The sequence below is a fragment of the Enhydra lutris genome, unplaced genomic scaffold (assembly GCF_002288905.1).
Source record: "Enhydra lutris kenyoni isolate GAN:26980312 unplaced genomic scaffold, ASM228890v2 scaffoldscaffold44, whole genome shotgun sequence".
Classification (NCBI taxonomy): Eukaryota; Metazoa; Chordata; class Mammalia; order Carnivora; family Mustelidae; genus Enhydra; species Enhydra lutris.
In genome coordinates, this window is record NW_019154128.1 from 6,818,814 (window position 1) to 6,839,433 (window position 20,620).

Below are 20,620 nucleotides of genomic sequence, written 5' to 3' on the forward strand. Positions count from 1 at the left end.
GTGGCCCTAACAGGCTACTTTGGGATCTCTGTCTTCCTGATTACTTTGTGTATGTCTTTTTAACTAATCCTCATTCCTTAAGTTTGCCATAAACTCAATTCCTTAAAAACAAAAGCCTAACTAATTCCTGACTCCATACACATGTGAAAAGCATTGAAATTTCAGAATCACAATAAAAATGATCCTTACTCTACATCAGATACTGGACAGGTACAAAGACTGTCAGAGGGAGCTGTACCCAACGACCTTACAGGAAATTAAATAATAAGCCCAGCTAATTTTCTCTTTCGTTTGAAGGGTCATAGACACATTAGATTCTGTCATATAGCATTTCCTTGACAACCGCTGGCTCTGACGGGTAAAGGAAATCAACTAAGGAACCCAGCAATGACCTACAGGCACTGCATAATGATATAAAATAAAAGACAGAATGGAGGAAGCTTCAGCCTCACTCCTAAAGAAAGGAAAGAGATGATCAGCAACCCCAGAGAGGACACTTAACATGGGATTTCCCAGCTCTCCTAGGCTAGATATCCCTGAATACATGTCGCTTAAAACCTCAGAGAACAGAGGCCAGGAAGATGACCTGAAGAGATGTCAGAAGATTTAATAAAGAGAAGTGTGAGCGGCAGGACTTTATTGATGTAGGGCCCAGCAAAGAAGCTTCTTTGAGAAATGCATCTTCATATAAGAAGCCTGAAAATTCTTCTCAGCCTGAAGAATGGTAGGAAGGAGGGCCGCCAGGTTTCAAAGCTGCAATTACCACCTACCTGCCAATGGCTTCCAAGCATGCACGTCCATTAGATCCTGCCCCCACCCTCCAGACTCCTATTTCTAAAACTCGGGGAAAATTCTTTTCAATGGCTTATAGGTATCTCAAGCTCAGCAGGTCAAAACGCACCTAACAGTCATCACGTGGGCCCTCCAACACCTGTTCCTCACCCATATTACCATCCAAGGAAGGTCACAGCCTAGCACTCCAGAGTCTACCTCAGCTTGGCCTCCCCCGCCCTCTCATCAGCTTAGAGCAAATGCCCACAGGGCTATCTTTCACCATCTGGTGTTAGTACACCAATATGGCAGGAAAAGTCATTTAAAGGCTATTAACCTCAGAAATTTTATTAACTATAAAAGCAAACATCAGCTGTGACCAGTAGATTTAAATTCACCAAAGATGAGCTTGGTGATTGGCTTCTTTGGAGAAACTGAACTTTCAGAAACTGAAAGGGGTTGCTCAGTAATAGTTTTTTTGTGAATAAAAGAATGAGGAGTAAATAGATGATTCGAATTCAGGAGCTCTCTGGCTCAAACAGGACAGAACTTGCATCCTTAAAATTAAGGCTCTGGGTTACAAGATCTCTCTGTTTTTCTCCCAGGCTGTGAGTCTCCTACTCACTAAGGACCACAGCTGGTCCTGGGTGGTGAGGGGTAAAATCTGGAGAACCACAGCCCAGACAGTACCCATGGCTTCACCTCTCCAGCCCACCATCTGGATATCATGTCACAGAGCAGCCTTGTAAAACAGGTTCTGCTGGACCTATTGTTCACCTTACACAATCATTTAGGAAGCTATAGGGAAACTCTTTGTCAGCCAACTCATGGGGCTTTTCACCTGACGCTGAGCATATTTTTTCCCAACCGCAGCCCAACACACCCAACTCACCCTTCAGAATGCAGGAGGGTGGGCTCTATTGAAAACCACTGAACTAGGAAACTCTCTTTGTAGTTCCAGGCTTTTCTCCCAAGTCAATGACTTTTATTAATGAATTATGTAATTTCCTAAGAAATCTCTATGGCTTGAAAGGGCAGTAAGAGAATACAGAAGGGGGCACCTGGGTGGTTCACTTGGTTGAGCAAACAACTCCAGGTTTTGGGTCTCTGGTTTTTTGGGTTCATGATTTCAGGGTCAGCTCAGATCATGATCTCAAGGTTGGGCGATGGAGCCCCAAGTGGGGTTTACGCTGAGCAGGGAGTCTGTTTGAGAGTCTCTCCCGGGGCCCCTACCCCCACTTCCATGTGCAGGCTCTCTCTTCACTCTAAATTAAATAAATCGACAAACAAACAGAAAAAAGAAAATACAGAAGAACAGGCAGGTTCCTGGTTGTAGGGCAAGAAAAAGAATTTACAGCTAAGAAGAAACAAGGCAAATGTTGATAGCTGGTGACTCATCAAAGGCTGGGACAACGCTCCTGTGCTCCTGCATCCGGGCACTCAGCGCGCTCGCTGTGCAGTGCGTGGTCGTTATGGTTCTGAAAGAAGGGCTTGCACATGCTTTTCTGTGCTCATTCTGCTTGTTCTCTAAAGGCTTACAGAGTTTGCTTTTCTCCCCAAATGTTTCTTTTCCAAATTCATTTCCACAGCTGTTCAACCTCCCTCCTGACAAAGGAAGGACAACTTGACAACCAGGGAGGCTTTGTTCTTTTTTCCTGCACTTGGGAGTTGGAGGGAGTTCTAACCACCGGTAAAGGGCTCACGGCGTAGGCTGGTGGAAAATTGATTTATACAATTCCCACAGCAATCACTGTTTTTTCAACCCAAAGAAAATGAACCAAACAAGTGTATGTGAATCAAGTTTGAGGAATTCCAGTGAAATAATGATTGCAATGTCCCTCTCTGTCCCTGTACTGCGTAAGCTCCTGAATTGGGACATGCATCTAGGGGACAGATCTTTCAGGCTGCTGGTGAGCAAGAGTCTATAGGATATTTGGGAGGTAACGGTGTCACCCAGTTGGGGACATTTAGGAGTCAGATTTGCCTCCTCCAGGTTGGTGAATCTGTGACCTCTCCAACATCCTGTTTCATCCCAAGGTCTTTTTGCTGTTGCATCACACGTGTGCAGGCTTGTGGCCACGCCTGCACCTCGTAGTCAGCACCATATTTCACTGCCAATGGCAGCTGTGGGCTAACTTCCAAATGTTTTGTTGAAAGCACATGTCTGAAGGAAATTGCTTGGGCCCCTGGCTGGGCGAGCACCAGACACCTGCTCTCCCCACCATGGTGGGTCAGAAGCAGCCATGGGGGAGGTGTCTCATAGCTCGGGTGCACTTGCTGAGCCCTTGCAAGGGCAAGGGCAGTGAAGTTCATTCCCAGGCAACTACAGCCAACCAGCCAAGGCTCCAGGGCCCAGTCTGTCTGCGGTTTAGGACTTCTCCCCATTTCTATGCCAACAGATGCCAACCAGATTGCCTTTCTTGTGTGGAACTTCCCCTCGAATATGGGAAGGGCAAAAGGACATTTAGTCATCAACTACTATGTGCCGGACATCTTTGTGTATTTTTTCATATCCTCCTCGAAACCGCTCTCTGAGGTGAGATCAGTTATCCCATTGTACACCCAGGAAAATGGAGACGCAAATAGATTGAGCCACCTGCTCAAGATTGTACAACTTGTAAGTTTTGCCTCTGCCTTCTACACTGAGCTCCCAATATTCTTGGTCAGAGGAACCTGTCTACTTGTATGTGGAGCCTCTCACTTTCTATCCTAGCAGCCTGAATAAGTTGAAATAAGGAAATAAGGAGGTAAAAAGAGAACAAGAAAATAATGCCTACCATGCCCACTAAAGAGTCAAGTTTGCGCACAGCACTTCTCTAGGAAAAGCTTAGACTGCCTGATCGACCAGGTGATGTGGCATCACCTAGGATGTGAGGAGATCCCCGACTCAGAAGCACTCACATAGGTGGACTTGTATTATTACTAACACCCAATTCTGACACCAGTAGCTATAAGTGTGATTAATCCCACAACTCTGAACAATTAACTCAACTGGAGATAGCATCAGACCCCACAGGTGAAGGACTCAGTCCCACAGGAATGTCCTCTCTACCTGCACTCCAGATGCCAATCACAAGTCCAGGTTGTCACCTGTGTCTCCGATCAACTGGACATAGAAAGGAAGTTCCAACAATGCCCTCCTCAGATTCTATTTATGTGCCAGAATGGCTCACAAAACTCACCCTCCAGACTCCAGAGAAGCATTTTACTGACCAGATTACCAGTTTGGTATAGGTGGCTATAACTCAGGAACAGCCTGATGGAGGGGGTGCATAGGGTAAGGCACAGGGACAGTGTGTGGAGCTTCCATGCTCTCTCCAGACACACCACTGTCCCTGAATCTCCACTTTCACCAACCCCCAAACTCTCAGAACCTGGTCCTTTCATCATTGTTGTTTTTTAAGATTTTATTTTTATTTATTTGACACAGAGAGAGCACAAGCAGGAGGAACAGCAGGCAGAGGGAGAGGGAGAAGTAGGCTCCCTGCTGAAAGGAGCAGGGAGCCCAGTTTGGGGCTCGATTCCAGGACCTGGGATCATGACATGAGCCGAAGTTCATAGGAATGATGGCAGGAGCTGCTAGGAGTGGAATTATGGGGTTCACCTGGCAAATAGTTTGCCAAGTTAGGCTGGCAAAGGGATGGCAAGATGAGACGAGAGGAGGGCAGGGAATTCTAGCATAAGGGGTCTGGCAATTTAGGATCTAAGGCCAGCAACAAGCATGCATAATAAACAGGGGTAAATTGAATGAAAGGCAAAAGCTGTCTGTGAAGAAACCGGTGCTATGGATTTCTGCCTTAGAAAAGCAGCCTGGAAAAGCAGGGGGAGGGCAACTTTTCATTCTATCTCTTGGATCCTGAACCACTTAGAATAAATTGTATCCAAAAAACAACTTCCAGACCATCTGTGTCTTTATAATAAAAATAACAATGAAGAACCATAAGCACCTGGCGATCTGTGAATTCAGAGGCTCAAAGAAGCAAGAAGAACCAACAGGAGATGCGAACTCGGAGGTTGGAGTCCGGGATGGGAGTGGGGGGTGTCTCTCTTCTTAACCCGTACATACTGTCCCTTCATGCCATGGGGACAACAACCCTGGCTACATCAGGTTGCAGTGAATCTTGAATAAGGAAATCTCCATGAAGCACCAGCCACATGAGGGGCCGGAGGTCTGTGCTCAATCAGATATTTTCATTTGCCTCCCTCTACTACTCTCTCATTCAATGTTGTGCTGGAGGATGGACTCCACCACAGCAAGATGCCAGATGAATACAAAGGAAAGAAAATCAGAGGGAAAGAAAGCGCAGGGAGAGAGGGAGAGAGGTGGGAAAGCATGGAGTACCAGTCAGGAGTTGACTGCTCTGGAACCCTCCACCCCGGCTCAAGTGTCAGTCCTGGCCTGTGCTGGCCTCTTAGACCTCTCAGATGAGATGGAGGAGGGGGAAGATGGGGAGAGATGAGAAACAAAAGAGACCTTGGTAGCATGGCCATGTTTAGCAAACTGACTCAGGGAAAACCAGGGAGAAACAATCCTCCCTCAGGGAAAACCATCTGCCTCCAGAAAATGAAGTAGCACCATATTTCAAACCGACTGTCCACTAAGAGTAAGCCACCTGCTATGCCGTGTCCAGGAACTTCTGTAATACATTCACTGAGTGCTCCTTGCGTGTTGAGTACTCATGCATGTTTAATAGGAATTTTCCAGTGACCCTAGGAACTAAGGAATCTCATCATTCCAATATTTACAGAAATGGGGCACAGAGATGATCAGAACATTTCCTGGAGCCACAAGCTGGACTCGGCCCCATTAGCCAATTCAAAGAAAGAGCACTGGCTTCCCTGCTAAGTGGACATGAGCCCAGTGCACTCAGCGGTAACACATGAGTTCTCTCATATCACTTGGGACTCTGTGAGTTGGAAACTCAAAAGGATGGGCTGAGTGGGTAGAGCAGGCAACGCTTGCCCTCGGTGTTGTGAGTTCAAGCCCCATGCTTGGTGTAGAGATTACTTAAAAACAAAATCTTTAGAGAGAAAGAGAGAGGAAGGAAGGGAGGAAGGAAGAGATGGAGGGGAAGAAGGGAAGAAAGAGGAAGAAAAGGAAGAAAGGCAAGAGGTAAGAATACAAGGAAAAAGATTGGAATAGGGCAGAGCTGTGTGTCTTGTCCAGACTGTCCTTTGTCAAGCAACAATGCCGTTGTTCAATTTATTTTAATTTCTTTTGCCTTGTTTTCTTCATCTGTGAAATGGGGTTGTTAAGTCATGTGTCATAGTAAAATGCAAGAATTTAATAAAATAATAAGGGTTGAAGTGATCCCACCCAGGGCCTGGATATACTAGCTGAATATAGCTCCTTGCTATGACTTTGGCCATGTCATTCAACCGGGGGTGCTAGTGATCATATTAGGGTTTTGTCTCTGCTCCCTTTGCCCACCACTAAGGGTGGACAAGAGACCTGGAGGGTCCGATTGGTATTTTGACAGTTCTAAAACAGCTCTTCTTTACTGAGAAAGCATCTGTTCAGTGGATAAAGATCTGTGGAGTTGTCACATGTAACCCACAAATCACAGATCGCTTTCCCAATGACTCAGACTTTCTGCTGAAAGAGTGTGCTTGTGACTGCTGCCCTCAGGAAGGCCCCTTCCTCCATGAAAGAGTGAGTTCAAGGGCCTTTGCTCAAAATACAACTGGACTGCATTAAATACCAGTTGCTTTCAAACTGCCTTCTAAATCTGGCCCTGGAGCTCTTCTGGTTTCACACTGGGTTACAGAAGTGCCCCAGCACACACTTAATACTCACTGTGCTGTGAGCGACCACAGGGTGACCCAGGAGTGACATATGGGCGACCCTCCTGCAGCCAACACAACGACAGCTTGGCCCATTGGAGGTCACAGCAGTGCCCTCAGCAGATACTGTGGTCAGTTGAAAATTGTCATTTTATTCTGAAATGATCATTAAAAAAAAAAAAAAAAGTCCAAGTGGAAACAATTAAACTTTGGGAAATTCAAACAAATCTTGTTAGCCAAGAAACTCTGACCAGAAACCAAGCTGTGATTGGCTCTAGATGTAAAATCAAGAGAAAATTCAGGGGGACGTCAGATTCTCAAGTTCAGAGGCAACACCAAAGAGGTAACAGAGTCCAGTGCTATAAATAGCACGTTCTGGGAAAATGACAAGAAGTGATATTTGGAAAGGCACTGGTGAAGGAAAGGTTGAAGAATTAATTACCTCAGAATGGCCTGCCAAGGGGTGCCTTTGATGTTATCACAGATAAGCCTCCTCAGTGACGCTGCCGGGAGTGGGAGTTACAGTAAGCAAGTAACACCCAATAACTTGGATTTAAGTGAAATCTTTGGAAGGTGAACTGTGAAATGAACACCTCATGGCTTAAAGGGGCCATCGTGGGAGTGGATAGGCTCCCAGCTGAGGCCACTGACTCCATTGTAAGAACACTGAAAGGATGAAAATATCTAAAGACAGAATGGGGTGAGGAAAGGGGATCTCAGAGTCAATACAGCCCCGTGTGAGGAGAGAGCTGCCCTTGTTCCAAACATAGCACTATTTTACATCAAGATACAGCAGCTACTCTCAACTTAAAGGCAGGAAACCAAGAGTTCTCAAGTGTCAACAATCATCAGAGGTGCCTGTTAAAATACAGGTTGCCAGGTTCCATTCTCAGAGAGACTGAGATGGGGTTTGGACATTCAAATATTCATGAGGTGAATCACTAAGGTGATTCTGAGGCATATGGCAGGAGTCTGGAATCTGGACTCCCAGCCTCCCATCTCAGTTTCTGACAACTTGGCTTCCTGTGGAACTTGCCCAGAAGGAAAGACTATGGAGCCCTAATGAGTTCAGCATCTTCTTAAATGGTTAGAGATTCGCATTACGAATCAATAAACTGACTTCCAACTTCATGTACGGGTCTCCTTCACTTGGTGAATCCAACCTAGATGTCTTTGATTACTTTTTAGGAGCCTTTTGTCCCCGTACTTTCTACTTTCGCATGAAGTCCTCACTATAAAGCATTGTGTACCAGATGAATTAAATAGCTAATTGTAAAAGGTGAAAAAGAAAAACAAAAAAACAAAAAAACAATGTTTGTGGGGTGCCTGTGTGATTCAGTCGTAAGGTGGCCAACTCTTGATTTCAGCTCAGGTCATGATCTCAGGGTCATGAGATCAGGCCCTGCACCAGGCTCTGCACTCAGCAGGAAATCTGCTTGAGATTCTGTCTCTCCCTCTGCCCCACCCCCAGCTGGCACTCACTCTCTGTCTGTAAAATAAATAAATAAGATCTTAAAAAAAATGTTTGCATGTTCTTTGGTTAGATACAATCTCTGCAAACAAGATATGAATTGCAGAGGCAATAAAAGAGTACATTAGGTTTGAGCTCATAAAAATTTAAAACTTTTATAGGATAAAAAAAATCATAGTCTAAAAAATTTTAAGTGACAGAATGAGAGAAAGTATTTGATTTGCATGTAATACTCAAAGGTTTCAAATTTAGATAATTTAGTGAGTTTCTACAAATCAATTAAAAAAATTTAAAAAAAAACAGCAAAGAAAACGGACAGGATGTGGTACTTGCATACAATAACTGGGACACACTTATAATAAAAATTCATTGTTTATATGACATTTTAATTTAACTGGGTGTCCTCAGTTGTTGTTGTTTTTTTTTTTTTAAAGTCTGGCAACTGTAAGAGGATATGAACCTCCAATTTACAACATGAAAAACACTAATGAACCAAGATCATGGAAGAGATGTATGCAAATTAAACAAACATGCCTAACCCGTTTTTGCTCATTTGATTCGAAAACATTAAGAAGCAATGTCGTTGTGGGCTTCAATAAAGAAAATACTTAATATACTAATATTTAATGCACTGTCTATGGAAAATATAAGACCATAAGGTGTTTCCAGAAAATTCTAGCAGCTATGGTGTAAGACTTAAATTAAGATCCAATGTTATGTGCTACCTAGGCATTTGGTAAAGCTGGGAGGGTCCTCAACTGCAAACTCTCCTCCCCCGTCTGATTGCCTGCTGGCCAAAAAGCCCTCCTTACTGCTGGGACTGGGTGCCATACCTGCTCATCCCTGAGTATTAGGTGTCACTCTCCTGACAGCCTGTGGAGTTTTGTAAAACAAACCAATCACGTCATCCTGTGGGAACCAGGAGGCACCTCTCTTCTTGCTACAACAAAGCCTTACTCCCATACCCCTGATTGTTCCCTCTGTTCCCACGTGTAGCACCCATGTGGCCCTGTGTTGTGTGCAGTGTCCTCCTCTCCTGGGCTGTGAGTATATGCATCTAGTTGGTGTCATCTCTTTATGGTGAGCCGTCACTTCTATCCCTGGGGCAGGAATCCTTCCCTCATCAACCCCATGAAGAGGAGGTGATTAAAACAGCAGCATCTTTCAAATTTTTGAAGGTATTCACTTTTGAAATTTCACTTCTGACAATATAGCCTATAAAAACCCTCACAAACAAAAAGAGATGCATGCAGAAACAAGAATATTCAATACAACATCCTATTTTTTTAAGAGAAATAAAAAAAAAGAAAACAAAATAAAGGTGAAAAATTGGTAGCAACCTAAATATCCATCTGTGAGGAAATGGTTAAATAAATTATCGTCAATGTAATCTGTGAAACACTACCTAACAATTAAAATGACATAAAATGAATTATAAGACTTGTTATATTTAAGCAATACATATAATCGTACCCAATTTATGCAAAATAATATACACCTACATATATGTGTGTGTGCATATACACTTATATACATATACACATATAATAAATACAGGGAAGGAAAAGCCAAACTGATCATAGTTACTGTAGACAGTGAGGAGAGGGACAAGGGGAGGCTTTTGTGTTTTTATGCTGTGTAATTTTGCACCATTCAAGTCTTCTACACTGAAAGTGCATTCTAGTATCATGTGATGTGATAGAAATTTAAAGTTAGGAAGGGAAATCAAACTATATACAAAAGCCTCCTAGAATAACACCTGGTGAAGGTTTGTAGTAATGTAACACAACTAAGGAGTGGGAGTGTCTAGTCTGACTATCCCAGCACCAAAGATATCTTCTGGGCCTTAACACTATGTGTTGACTCAGCCTGTTAAATTTTTCTCAGCTTCTCTCTGGGAGTCCTAAAGCAAAATTGTCTCATTCACATATTTTGGAGGAGTCAGGCAATCAAGACAGATACGCCAGCCAACGTATTTTTGCAAATCCTTTTCAATCCCCTTCCTACCCCTTCTTTTATTTGACTTCATCATCTCATGCAACACGTTAAAAACAAATGAACAAAAAGTACATAAAGAGAAGGAGGATGAGGTCCAGTGAATGAGAGAAAAGAAAAATGGTGAAGTACTGTTTATTCCAGTGTGAAAACCAGATAAGCCCTTGACAGCAGTTCCCTCTTCCTAAGTGAAAACTTGAGTTTAACTAAACAATGATAGATAAGTCCTCTACTTTTTCTCTCTTTAAAGAGGTCATCTGGCTACTGAATGAAAAGCACTAGTAGCAAGTAATTATATACTTGATGCAGATCATAAGGGAAGTCACCAGAAATTGGGTCACATTCCATTGACCAAAGCCTATCCCCGCCTAGCCAAGACCCAGTCTCGCTCAGCCTTCTCCAATTGCCCTGAGGACAGACTCCTGTCTCCAGGTCTACCCTGACCCCTGCTCTCCCTGGGGACATGCTTTGACATCTTACCACACTAATGCCGTCATTGAGAAGGGCCTCCCCGAAGATCATCATGTAGAGTGGCTCATTCACACGGGCCTCCTCGAACACAGCCAGCACAGCCACCGGGTCCACGGCTGAGATCAGGCTGCCAAACAGCAGGTTCTGAAGCAGGTTGACGTCACTGAGGCCAAAAGCTTTGATCTGGCAGATGAGGTAGAGAGAGAGGCCAATGCCAAAGGCATTGATCAGGGCCCCCAGGCCTGCCCACCACAGGATGGACCCAATGTTCTCAAAGAAGGGCCGGGTGGGCATGAAGTAACCACCCTCCAGGACGATGGGTGGAAGGAGGTACAGGAAGTAGATGCTTGAATCCATGACGGGAGGAGATTTATGGTCAGTGCCAAAGATGATGGCGCCCACCAGAGCCCCAACGATGATGAGGAGGCAGCTTTCTGGCATGAGGCCTGGTAGTCTGTGGTAAAGATGGAAGCCTAGAAAAGAGCAGAGAACCACATTGAGATGTTTGCTAATAAAATGGCTCTGGCATGAAGATACCAGGAGACTGGTGAAGAAGAGGCCTTCTGAAACCAAGCAGATGGGACCTGGGGTGATGTGTCTCCCTGAGCCTTAGCACCCCGTCTGCAGCAGGGACTGGGAAGTGTTGCCAGGGCTTTCAGTCAGATCAAGTACTTAACAAGCCAGGCTCAGTGCAGGTCTCAGAGTAGTCCTCAGCCCGCTGTCCCCTCCTCTTCCTCTGTCCTGTTTCCCCACTTCACAGGGTCTGAGAGGGCAGTGAGAGAAGAAGAGCAAGGAGGTAAAGCTCCTGTGCAAGACCCTCTAAGGCTCATTCAGAATCAATCACAGTCAGCTTCTTCCAAACTTCCCTTCCACCAAGCCAATAAATGAAAATTCAGTCTTTTATTGTATTTTCCTCATTTAACCAATGACACTGCCATCTGGTCAGCTGCATACGAAGGAAATCAAGGGGTTCTTGGGTGGTTCAGTCAGTTGAGTGTCTGACTCTTGGTTTTGGCTCAGGTCACGATCTTATGGGTCATGGAATGGAGCCCTCATGTCAGCCTCTATGCTTAGTGGGGAGTCTATGTGAGGATTCCCTCCCTCTGCCCTTTCCCCCACTCACAAACTCTCTCTCTTTCTAAAATAAATAAATACATGTTTTAAAAAGGGAAGGAAATCAAGTTGCATTTCCTTAACCCCCATCACTTTGCTCCTCGTGCAACCAGCTCCCTATTTCATCATCTGTGTCTCTCAGTGGCTGCCCCTAAGGACCATCTCCTCCTCCTTATTCATACAGTCACCACCTTTATGTAGGGGTTCCCCATTTCCCATCCTGACTTCTGCACTGGCTTCCTGATCTCCTGTCTCACCTTCAACTCCCCAGCCTGTTCCACCTTCCACTGTCAGATGACTTTTCCAAATCATGTGTATCTGCTCATCTCATTCTCGACCAAAAACTCTCAAGGCACACAATGCATCTCACAGATTTTTAGCTGAGGGTATGTGTGGCACTGCTGAGCACTGTGTGTGATGTGGAGAACCAAACAGGCTTATTATAATTCCAGCTTTTTGAACACATTTAAGAAATAAGACATTAACAAATAGGAAGACAAAGACAAGGCAATGCATAAGGATGCAGTGAAGTGTATATTGACCATACCAACAAACAGAAGAGATCAGTGCACAGCAGGCCACTCCAGGGTTCTCTCCAAGTCAGTATCCATCCCACTCAACACTATCCTTCTTATGCATCCTATGTGACAGCCAACCACACACCTTTTTCCCTGTGGTCCCCTTTTGTATCTTTATTTATTGCTGCCTGAATTGTTCTTTTCTTCAACCTATTTAGGTCCTTCTTGGTCTTCAAAATTAAACTTTTCCCAACCACTTCCCAAGGAAATCATATGCTTTCCTCTGAAATACTGTAATATTTTATCAGTATCTAACAACAATGTTCTCTTCCTACCATTTTCTGTGTGTGACTTATCTACCCTACTAACCTCCAAATTCTTCCAACTGACCCAAAGTGCTTAGCAAGGTGTCTTGCCCACAACAGTTGGTCTGTTTGCTGGAAGAAGTGTGTACATGAATGATCGATCTGGTTAAAAGTTCACCAGAGAAGCTTTTATATGAGAAGTAGAAATTGAACAGGTTGTTGGGGAGTGACTAGGACTTACATATTTGGACAGCAGAATGGAAGAGATTTTAAATGGGGATAATAACCCCAAAGAAAAAAAGGGGAGCCAGGAATGGCCCAGTCAGATATGTCTGACATTCATTGAGGAGATGCACCTGATTGTAGCAAAGTTTTTATGAGTTGGGAAGAATATTGGAAGAAGAGTCCATAGATGATTGAGCCAAATAAGACAGGGTCTTGAGTTCAAGGCTAAGGAATGTAGATTTCTCCACAGGCCATAGTGAGCCATTGAATGTCTCCTTAGGAATTTTAATTTTTGGCACAAAAACAGACACATAGATCAATGGAACAGAATAGAGAGCCCAGAAATAGACCCTCAACTCTATGGTCAACTCATCTTTGACAAAGCAGGAAAGAATGTCCAATGGAAAAAAGACAGCCTCTTCAATAAATGGTGTTGGGAAAATTGGACAGCTACATGCAGAAAAATGAAATTGGATCATTTCCTTACACCACACATGAAAATAGACTCAAAATGGATGAAGGATCTCAATGTGAGAAAGGAAACCATCAAAATCCTTGAGGAGAACACAGGCAGCAACCTCTTCGACCTCAGCTGCAGCAACATCTTCCTAGGAACATCACCAAAGGCAAGGGAAGCAAGGGCAAAAATGAACTATTGGGATTTTATCAAGATCAAAAGCTTTTGCACAGCAAAGGAAACAGTGAACAAAACCAAAAGACAACTGACAGAATGGGAGAAGATATTTGCAAATGACATATCAGATAAAGGGCTAGTGTCCAAAATCTATAAAGAACTTAGCAAACTCAACACCCAAAGAACAAATAATCCAATCAAGAAATGGGCAGAGGACATGAACAGACATTTCTGCAAAGAAGACATCCAGATGGCCAACAGACACATGAAAAAGTGCTCCATATCACTCGGCATCAGGGAAATACAAATCAAAACCGCAATGAGATATCACCTCACACCAGTCAGAATGGCTAAAATGAACAAGTCAGGAAATGACAGATGCTGGCGAGGATGCGGAGAAAGGGGAACCCTCCCACACTGTTGGTGGGAATGCAAGCTGGTGCGACCACTCTGGAAAACAGCATGGAGGTTCCTCAAAATGTTGAAAATAGAACTACCCTATGACCCAGCAATTGCACTGCTGGGTATTTACCCTAAAGATACAAACGTAGTGATCCGAAGGGGCACGTGCACCCGAATGTTTATAGCAGCAATGTCTACAATAGCCAAACTATGCAAAGAACCTAGATGTCCATCAACAGACGAATGGATAAAGAAGATGTGGTATATATACACAATGGAATACTATGCAGCCATCAAAAGAAATGAAATCTTGCCATTTGCGACGACGTGGATGGAACTAGAGGGTATCATGCTTAGCGAAATAAGTCAATCGGAGAAAGACAACTATCATATGATCTCCCTGATATGAGGGAGAGGAGATGCAACATGGGGGGTTAAGGGGGTAGGAGAAGAGTAATGAAACAAGATGGGATTGGGAGGGAGACAAACCATAAGTGACTCTTAATCTCACAAAACAAACTGAGGGTTGATGGGGGGAGGGGGGTTGGGAAAGGGGGGGTGGGGTTATGGACATTGGGGAGGGTATGTGCTATGGTGAGTGCTGTGAAGTGTGTAAACCTGGCGATTCACAGACCTGTACCCCTGGGGATAAAATATATTATATGTTTATAAAAAAAAAAAAGAAAGAAAGTGGTATTACTTTAGAAAAGCTTCTCTTACTTTTGAAATTGTGCTGTAGCACATTTATATATATAAAATAAAGTGTTACTGTATTTGGAAAAAAAAAGGAATTTTAATTTAATTCTATTTTAGCCATTCTTACAGGAATGAGGTGGTATCTCATTGTGGCTTCGATTTGTATTTCCCTGATGCTGAGTGATGTTGAGCATCTTTTCATGTGTCTGTTGGCCATCTGTGTGTCTTCTTTGGAAAAATGTCTGTTCATGTCTTCTGCTCATTTCTTAACTGGATTATATATTTTGGGGTGTTGGAAATGCAAATGGTGCAGCCACACTGGAAAACAGTATGATGGCTCTTCAAATAGTTAAAAATAAAACTACCTTATGACCCAGCAATTGCACACTAGATATTTACCCAAAGGATGCAAAAATAGAGATTCAAAGGGGCACATGGTCCCCAGTGTTTATATGCAGCATTATCAACAATAGCCAAACTGTGGAAAGAGCCCACACGTCCATCAACTTATGATTGGATAAAGAAGATGTGGTGTGTGTCTGTATATATATACATACATATATATATGTATGTATATATATACAGACACACACCCACACAAATACACAATGGAATATTACTCAGCTATTGAAAAGAATGAAATCTTGCCATTTGTAACAATGTGGGTGGAGCTAGAGTGTATGATATTAAGTGAAATAAGTCAGTTAGAGAAAGATAAATACCATATGACTTCAATCATATGCAGAATTTAAGAAACAAAGCAGATGAATATAAGGGAAGAAAAAAAAAAGAGAGAGAGAGAAGCAAACCGTAAGAGACTCTTAACTATAGAGAACAAACTGAGGGTTGATGGAGGGAAGTGAGTGGGGGGGATGGGTTAAATGGGTGATGGGCACTTGTGATGATTACTGGGTGTTACATGTAAGTGACAAATCACTAAATTCTCTATGAGAAACCAATTTTACCATATATGTTAACAAACTAGAATTTAAATAAAACTTGAAATAAAAAAAATTAAAATAAAAAAAAAGTCAGCCATCCAAGAGTCTGTAGGTTCACCTGATCACAGCTTTGAATTTCATTTGTAATCAGCAGGCAGGTTATTATGATAGGATATAATTAGTATCAAGGGACTGTCCAAAACCACAAGCCTACACATTGGCTTTAAGACCAGTTTAAGGTCTCCTTCAAGAGTCTGAGAGTCCTGCTCTCTCCATTCCTTAACAACGGCTTTCTTGTCCTCCTCCCCACCCTCCTCCTCCTTCTTCCTCTTCTTTAATTGTGCTCATTTTAACTATATTGAATTCTTTAACATGTAAAAGAGGTGGAAGAGCCTATAGTGTGATTTCCTCAGGCTCTGTGTCTTCCCAGTTTGGTCCTTCTTCCAGGAATCAAGTTTCCCGAAATGGATCCAACATGCACCTGTCTAAGCCAAGTTACACCTACGCGGTGGTGGCAGGAAGAGGCACTGTGTACTGTAAAGTAGGGCAATATAAGGAGAAACACCACATGCATCACACTCTCCAATTCTCTTTTTCTTTCATGATGGACCACAGCATCCGTCCTGAGTTGTCACTGAGAGTTTTCAGTTCCAGCGCCTGAAATTTAAATGGCCACTGATAGCAACGTCCTGCCTGAAAGTCAGAGATGGTCCTACCATTCCATTCTGCCCAATGACTCAAGGAACACCCTTCTGTAATGTGCCAAGCAGTGGAACTAAAATAAAAGATAAACAACAAAATCTGAGATGACTCTGTATTATCTTTGTTCTATAATATTCTTCTATAACACATAGAGTTGGCTGTTTTAAAAAGGATTGGGGGAGAGTCGTGATGTTCTTGTGTCCGAGCGCCTGCCAGGCAGTGCTAGATTCATCTGTTTTCCCCATTATGCTAAGTCCCTTGAGGCCGGGAACCATGGTCATTACGGTGTGTGGTAGGGGAATTCAAAGAATGTTGTCAACAGAATGACTGAGTGAAAGAATAGATGTTAAGGGGCACCTGGGTGGCTCAGTGGGTTATAGCCTCTGCCTTCGGCTCAGGTCATGATTCCTGGGATCGAGCCCCACATCGGGCTCTCTGCTCTGTGGGAAGCCTGCTTCCTCCTCTCTCTCTGTCTGCCTCTCTGCCTACTCGTGATCTCTGTCTGTCAAATAAATAAATTAAAATCTTAAAAAAAAAAGAATGAATGTTAAATATAATATTGTTAATTATATTTTGATTCAAGTTTCACAATATAGAATCTAAAAAATCTATATAGATTCTTCATGTGTGAAAGTTTTATGTCATTTTTTTTTTGCCCCAAGCAAATGAGCCACCATATATAAAACTATGAGCCCAGTAATAATCACTAAATGTAGCCTTCTTTTCGTGTACAAGATAGAAATAGTCTGAGTTCTTAAAGGCTAGAAAGTATGAAATTGTATTTGAATGAGAATGATCCAGGGGCACCTCGGTGGCTCAGTCGTTAAGCGTCTGCCTTTGGCTCAGGTCATGATTCCAGGTCCTGGGATCAAGCCCCGCTTCAGTCTCCCTGCTCAGCAGGAAGGCTGCTTCTCCCTCTCCCACTCCCCCTGCTTGTGTTCCCTCTTTCGCTATGTGTGTGTGTGTGTGTGTGTGTGTGTCTCTCTGTCAAATAAAAAATAAAATCTTAAAAAAAAAAGAATGATCCAAATGATAACCTACTGAAGTTACTTTCTTTTTCTAAAGTATGCTGCAGTTCACCAAAATGAAAATCAAGACCATTTAAGCCTGTAGTCCTGTGAATAGCAGCGTCCTTACCATCCTCTGAGCTTCTAGACATTGTGGGTCTGGATATGTGTAATATTCTAAAAAAAAATCTGTGTTTTATGCTAATATAAGACCAAGATAAAATATATCCTTTCTGCATTGAGCAGTTCACTGACATAAAATGTAAACCTTTTTGCCACTAGAAAATCCTTATTTACACCAAAAGGAGGTGTTAGAGTAATTTCACAGCAAAGACTTAGACAATGTGACTAGCTGGTCAGTGACAGCTCTAGTTCATTGATTCCCAGCCCAACTTCTTCCATTACTGTAAAGAGGGAAGGAGTGGGTGGGGACAGTATTGTTCTCCCAGGAAAAGACAAGATCCACATAAGATCACTTCCAACGATATCAGCGCCCACGCAGTTGCGTGAAAGGTGGTAGAACCCTACCTCTGAACTGAGAATATTATCCCATCAGAAAGCCATTTTCACTTGAGCACTTTTGAGAAATAACAGGAGACCCTCTGTGAAATTTAATGCTTGGACAAATCACACAGGAATTCTTCTAATTAACAATTTCCATTCACTCTTCACACTTTACTAGCTCAAAATGAGTAGCAATTGTGAAGGGCATCTAGAGATTACACTCGTACCCCATCATCCCCGGGAGGGAGTAAGATGGGGAGACGGAGCCCACAGACCTGATCCCTAGGAGTTATCTGCCAGATCCCAAGGCTCAACCCTTGTTTCACACCATGCTAGGGGAAAATTATAAATAAGCATCCAAATGAATCATAGATTCTATCCCAATAGGACAACTTATCTACGAAGTAATAAAGTTCCTAACAGAGGCAAAGAAGATGTCCTGCGTAATGACTGGGATAATTGTATCAGTTTTTCACTTTGGAATAAGCTAGTTTTAGGGAGAAGGGGGGGTGGAGTTAGGGATTAAAGGGTCACAGGGTGTAAACCATTATTTTGGGTTTTGGCACAAATATGCCTGATTAGAATTTAATCCATGAACTTGAAATTCCCTTTATTTCACAAAGGAAAGCAGAGGTACCCCACTGGCACCATTTGGCTCAGGCATAAACCAGTATTTTACTGACATATCCTCCTTTACGACCCCATATCCCACCACTGGGTGATATAAGAGTGGCCTGTGATTGTCTTGTTCCTTGCTTTCTGTCATTCTGCAAGGAGCACATGTCACTTTTAAAGAATAAACAATGGGAGTCTTTGATGAAGCCCACAGTTACATGGCCAAGAATGAAGGAAGACTATTTTACAGAAGAATCATTATGTGCGCCTGAAATTTCCAATGGGTATCATTCCAAGGTCTAATGCCTTATTCCCTAGTTTTTAATGCATAGAACTCGAGATTTTTACATGACAAATAATGTCCCATAGTTGTCACCCTGAAATCAGAAGAAATCAAAACAAACCAGGACCCAGAAATCTGCTCAAATTTCAAAGCACAATCCTGAGTTGTTACATGGCTTCATAAAAAGCAGTTACAACTTTCCCTTGACTCAAAGGAACAGATTTTTTTTTTAATCTAATAGCAGTAACCATTAAAATCCATGTAGTTCACCACCTACAAGTGAAATGTATGTGAAAGTTCACATATATTATCTCACGTGGAGAACAACTCCCACAACCAGGTGTCTGGGGGACTTACCTATTTTTGCAAGGGATGCTAGAAGTATCCAGAGGGTGACCTCATAAGGAATCTGTACGTAGTCATAATCCAGGGCAAAAACAGATATCTTCTCATCGGCCTCTGAGCTGGCAGCAGCAAACCGAACATTAGGTTCATGCTGGGCAGTGGAATTTGTGGATTTGTTCAAATCTGAAGATGCTTCAGAACACTTGAGGGCCACCAGCAGTAGCAACCAGCTCCAAGGACTGAAAGGCACAAGCATTGGAAAACCCATGCTGTGGGCTTCTCCTACCCCGTGTGCAGTTGTGTGCCACACATCTGCCGCGAGGAGGGTTTCTAGAGCACAGAGGCGTCTACCTGGGTCAAAGGTAATATACATACAGTCCGTGGGTCATTCCAGGAAGAGTCCGAGATTGCCATGGAATTCTGAGTGTCGATGTTTTCAAATCACCTTTAAAGGATTTGTGTCCAGACAACTCAGCCTCTGGCTCCAAAGCGTCAGTCATTCAGTAGACCCGGTAAAGCCCAAGTCACCTGTGTGACCTTCATCCGATCGTGATTTGAAGAACAGTTTGGGAAGGGGAAAAACATATCTTCATTCAAAGCTGTTTCCTCACTTCACGGCACACTGGTTTCATCTTATGAGTGAAAATTAAGAAGGACACCACGGTGTGCGTCCCAGGTATCACTGGAGTCCTTCTGACTAGGAAGGCGATCCTTCCCTCTCCACCAGGTCTCAGTAAGGAGCTACCTGTCCTGCACCTTCTCCTTCTCTCCTCCCCCTGCTCTCGCACTTGTTTTGAATGGGCAAGGCTGCAGGTAGCTCCTGCACTTAATTATTTGCTCTGATAGGACTTTTGTAATGAAATGCTCTCCTTGACGGTTTTTCCTGCGGTTATGCTGCTGACACCTAGTGGGCAGCCGCAAAATGACACTTCTGCATGTTTAATGATGAATGATTAAGGTGGTCTTGTAATTATCATCCACACAAGGGCATTTTTGAGAGTAGAGAAGAGTGATTGATACTTAATGTCAGACTATGGGTGTCAGCCAGGGTTATCCTGGAATCATATGGTCTCTGTAAATTAGGAAGGATAAGGAGGCAGCATAACACATTACCAAACTCATGAGCGGTAATTCAAAGAAAGTTCCAGGTTTCCAAGAACTTAACACAGGGAAAAAAAAAAAAAAAAAAAAAAAAAAAAAAAAAAAGTTTTAAAAAAAAAAAAAAAAAAAAAAAAAAAAAAAAAAAAAAAGAGCAGAAAAACATGTTTTATGAAATACATTAAAAACTTTGTAATAAAAAGCCCTCCATGGCACATCCAAATTTTTCATTTTAAAGAATTTTGTTATTATGGCTTATTTGTTCAAAAAGAGCAGTGCCACAGAGGGTTTATGGAAGAATTTGAAATGGATTCCATGGATCTACTATATCTGGCCAAGTGACCTTAACCAAATTAGTTACTTTTCAAAGCATCATTTTCTGAAAAGGGGGAGGATAATAATGTCTACCTCATTGACTGACTAGAAGCATTAAAGGAGATAAAGCAAGTAAAGTCTCTGGCATTTTTTTTTAAAGATTTTATTCATTTATTTGACAGAGAGATCACAAGCAGGCAGATAGGCAAGCAGAGAGAGAGGAGGAAGCAGGTTCCCTGCTGAGCAGAGAGCCCGATGAGGGGGCTTGATCCCAGGACCCTGAGATCATGACCTGAGCCGAAGGCAGCAGCCTAACCCACTGAGCCACCCAGGCACCCCAAAAGTCTCTGTCATTTAAGTGGCACTTAATAAATGCTGGTATTATTATTTTGCCTCACATTTCTTAGGCTATATGAAAACAAGAA

At 42.9% G+C, this 20,620-nt stretch overlaps 1 protein-coding gene across 1 annotated transcript in view; it reads right to left on the reverse strand.

Moving 5' to 3' along the window:
* The window catches only part of LOC111155939 (solute carrier family 9 member A4), a 63,920-nt gene extending 44,870 nt beyond the window's left edge, over positions 1–19,050 (reverse strand). Inside the window, exons 1-2 of the mRNA XM_022516423.1 lie at positions 18,795–19,050; positions 10,502–10,965 (exon numbers count right to left, since the gene is read on the reverse strand). Of these exons, the coding sequence (XP_022372131.1) occupies positions 10,502–10,965; positions 18,795–19,050 (720 nt within the window). The remainder of the gene's footprint in view (positions 1–10,501; positions 10,966–18,794) is intronic.
* Between the last annotated feature and the right edge of the window lie 1,570 nt (positions 19,051–20,620).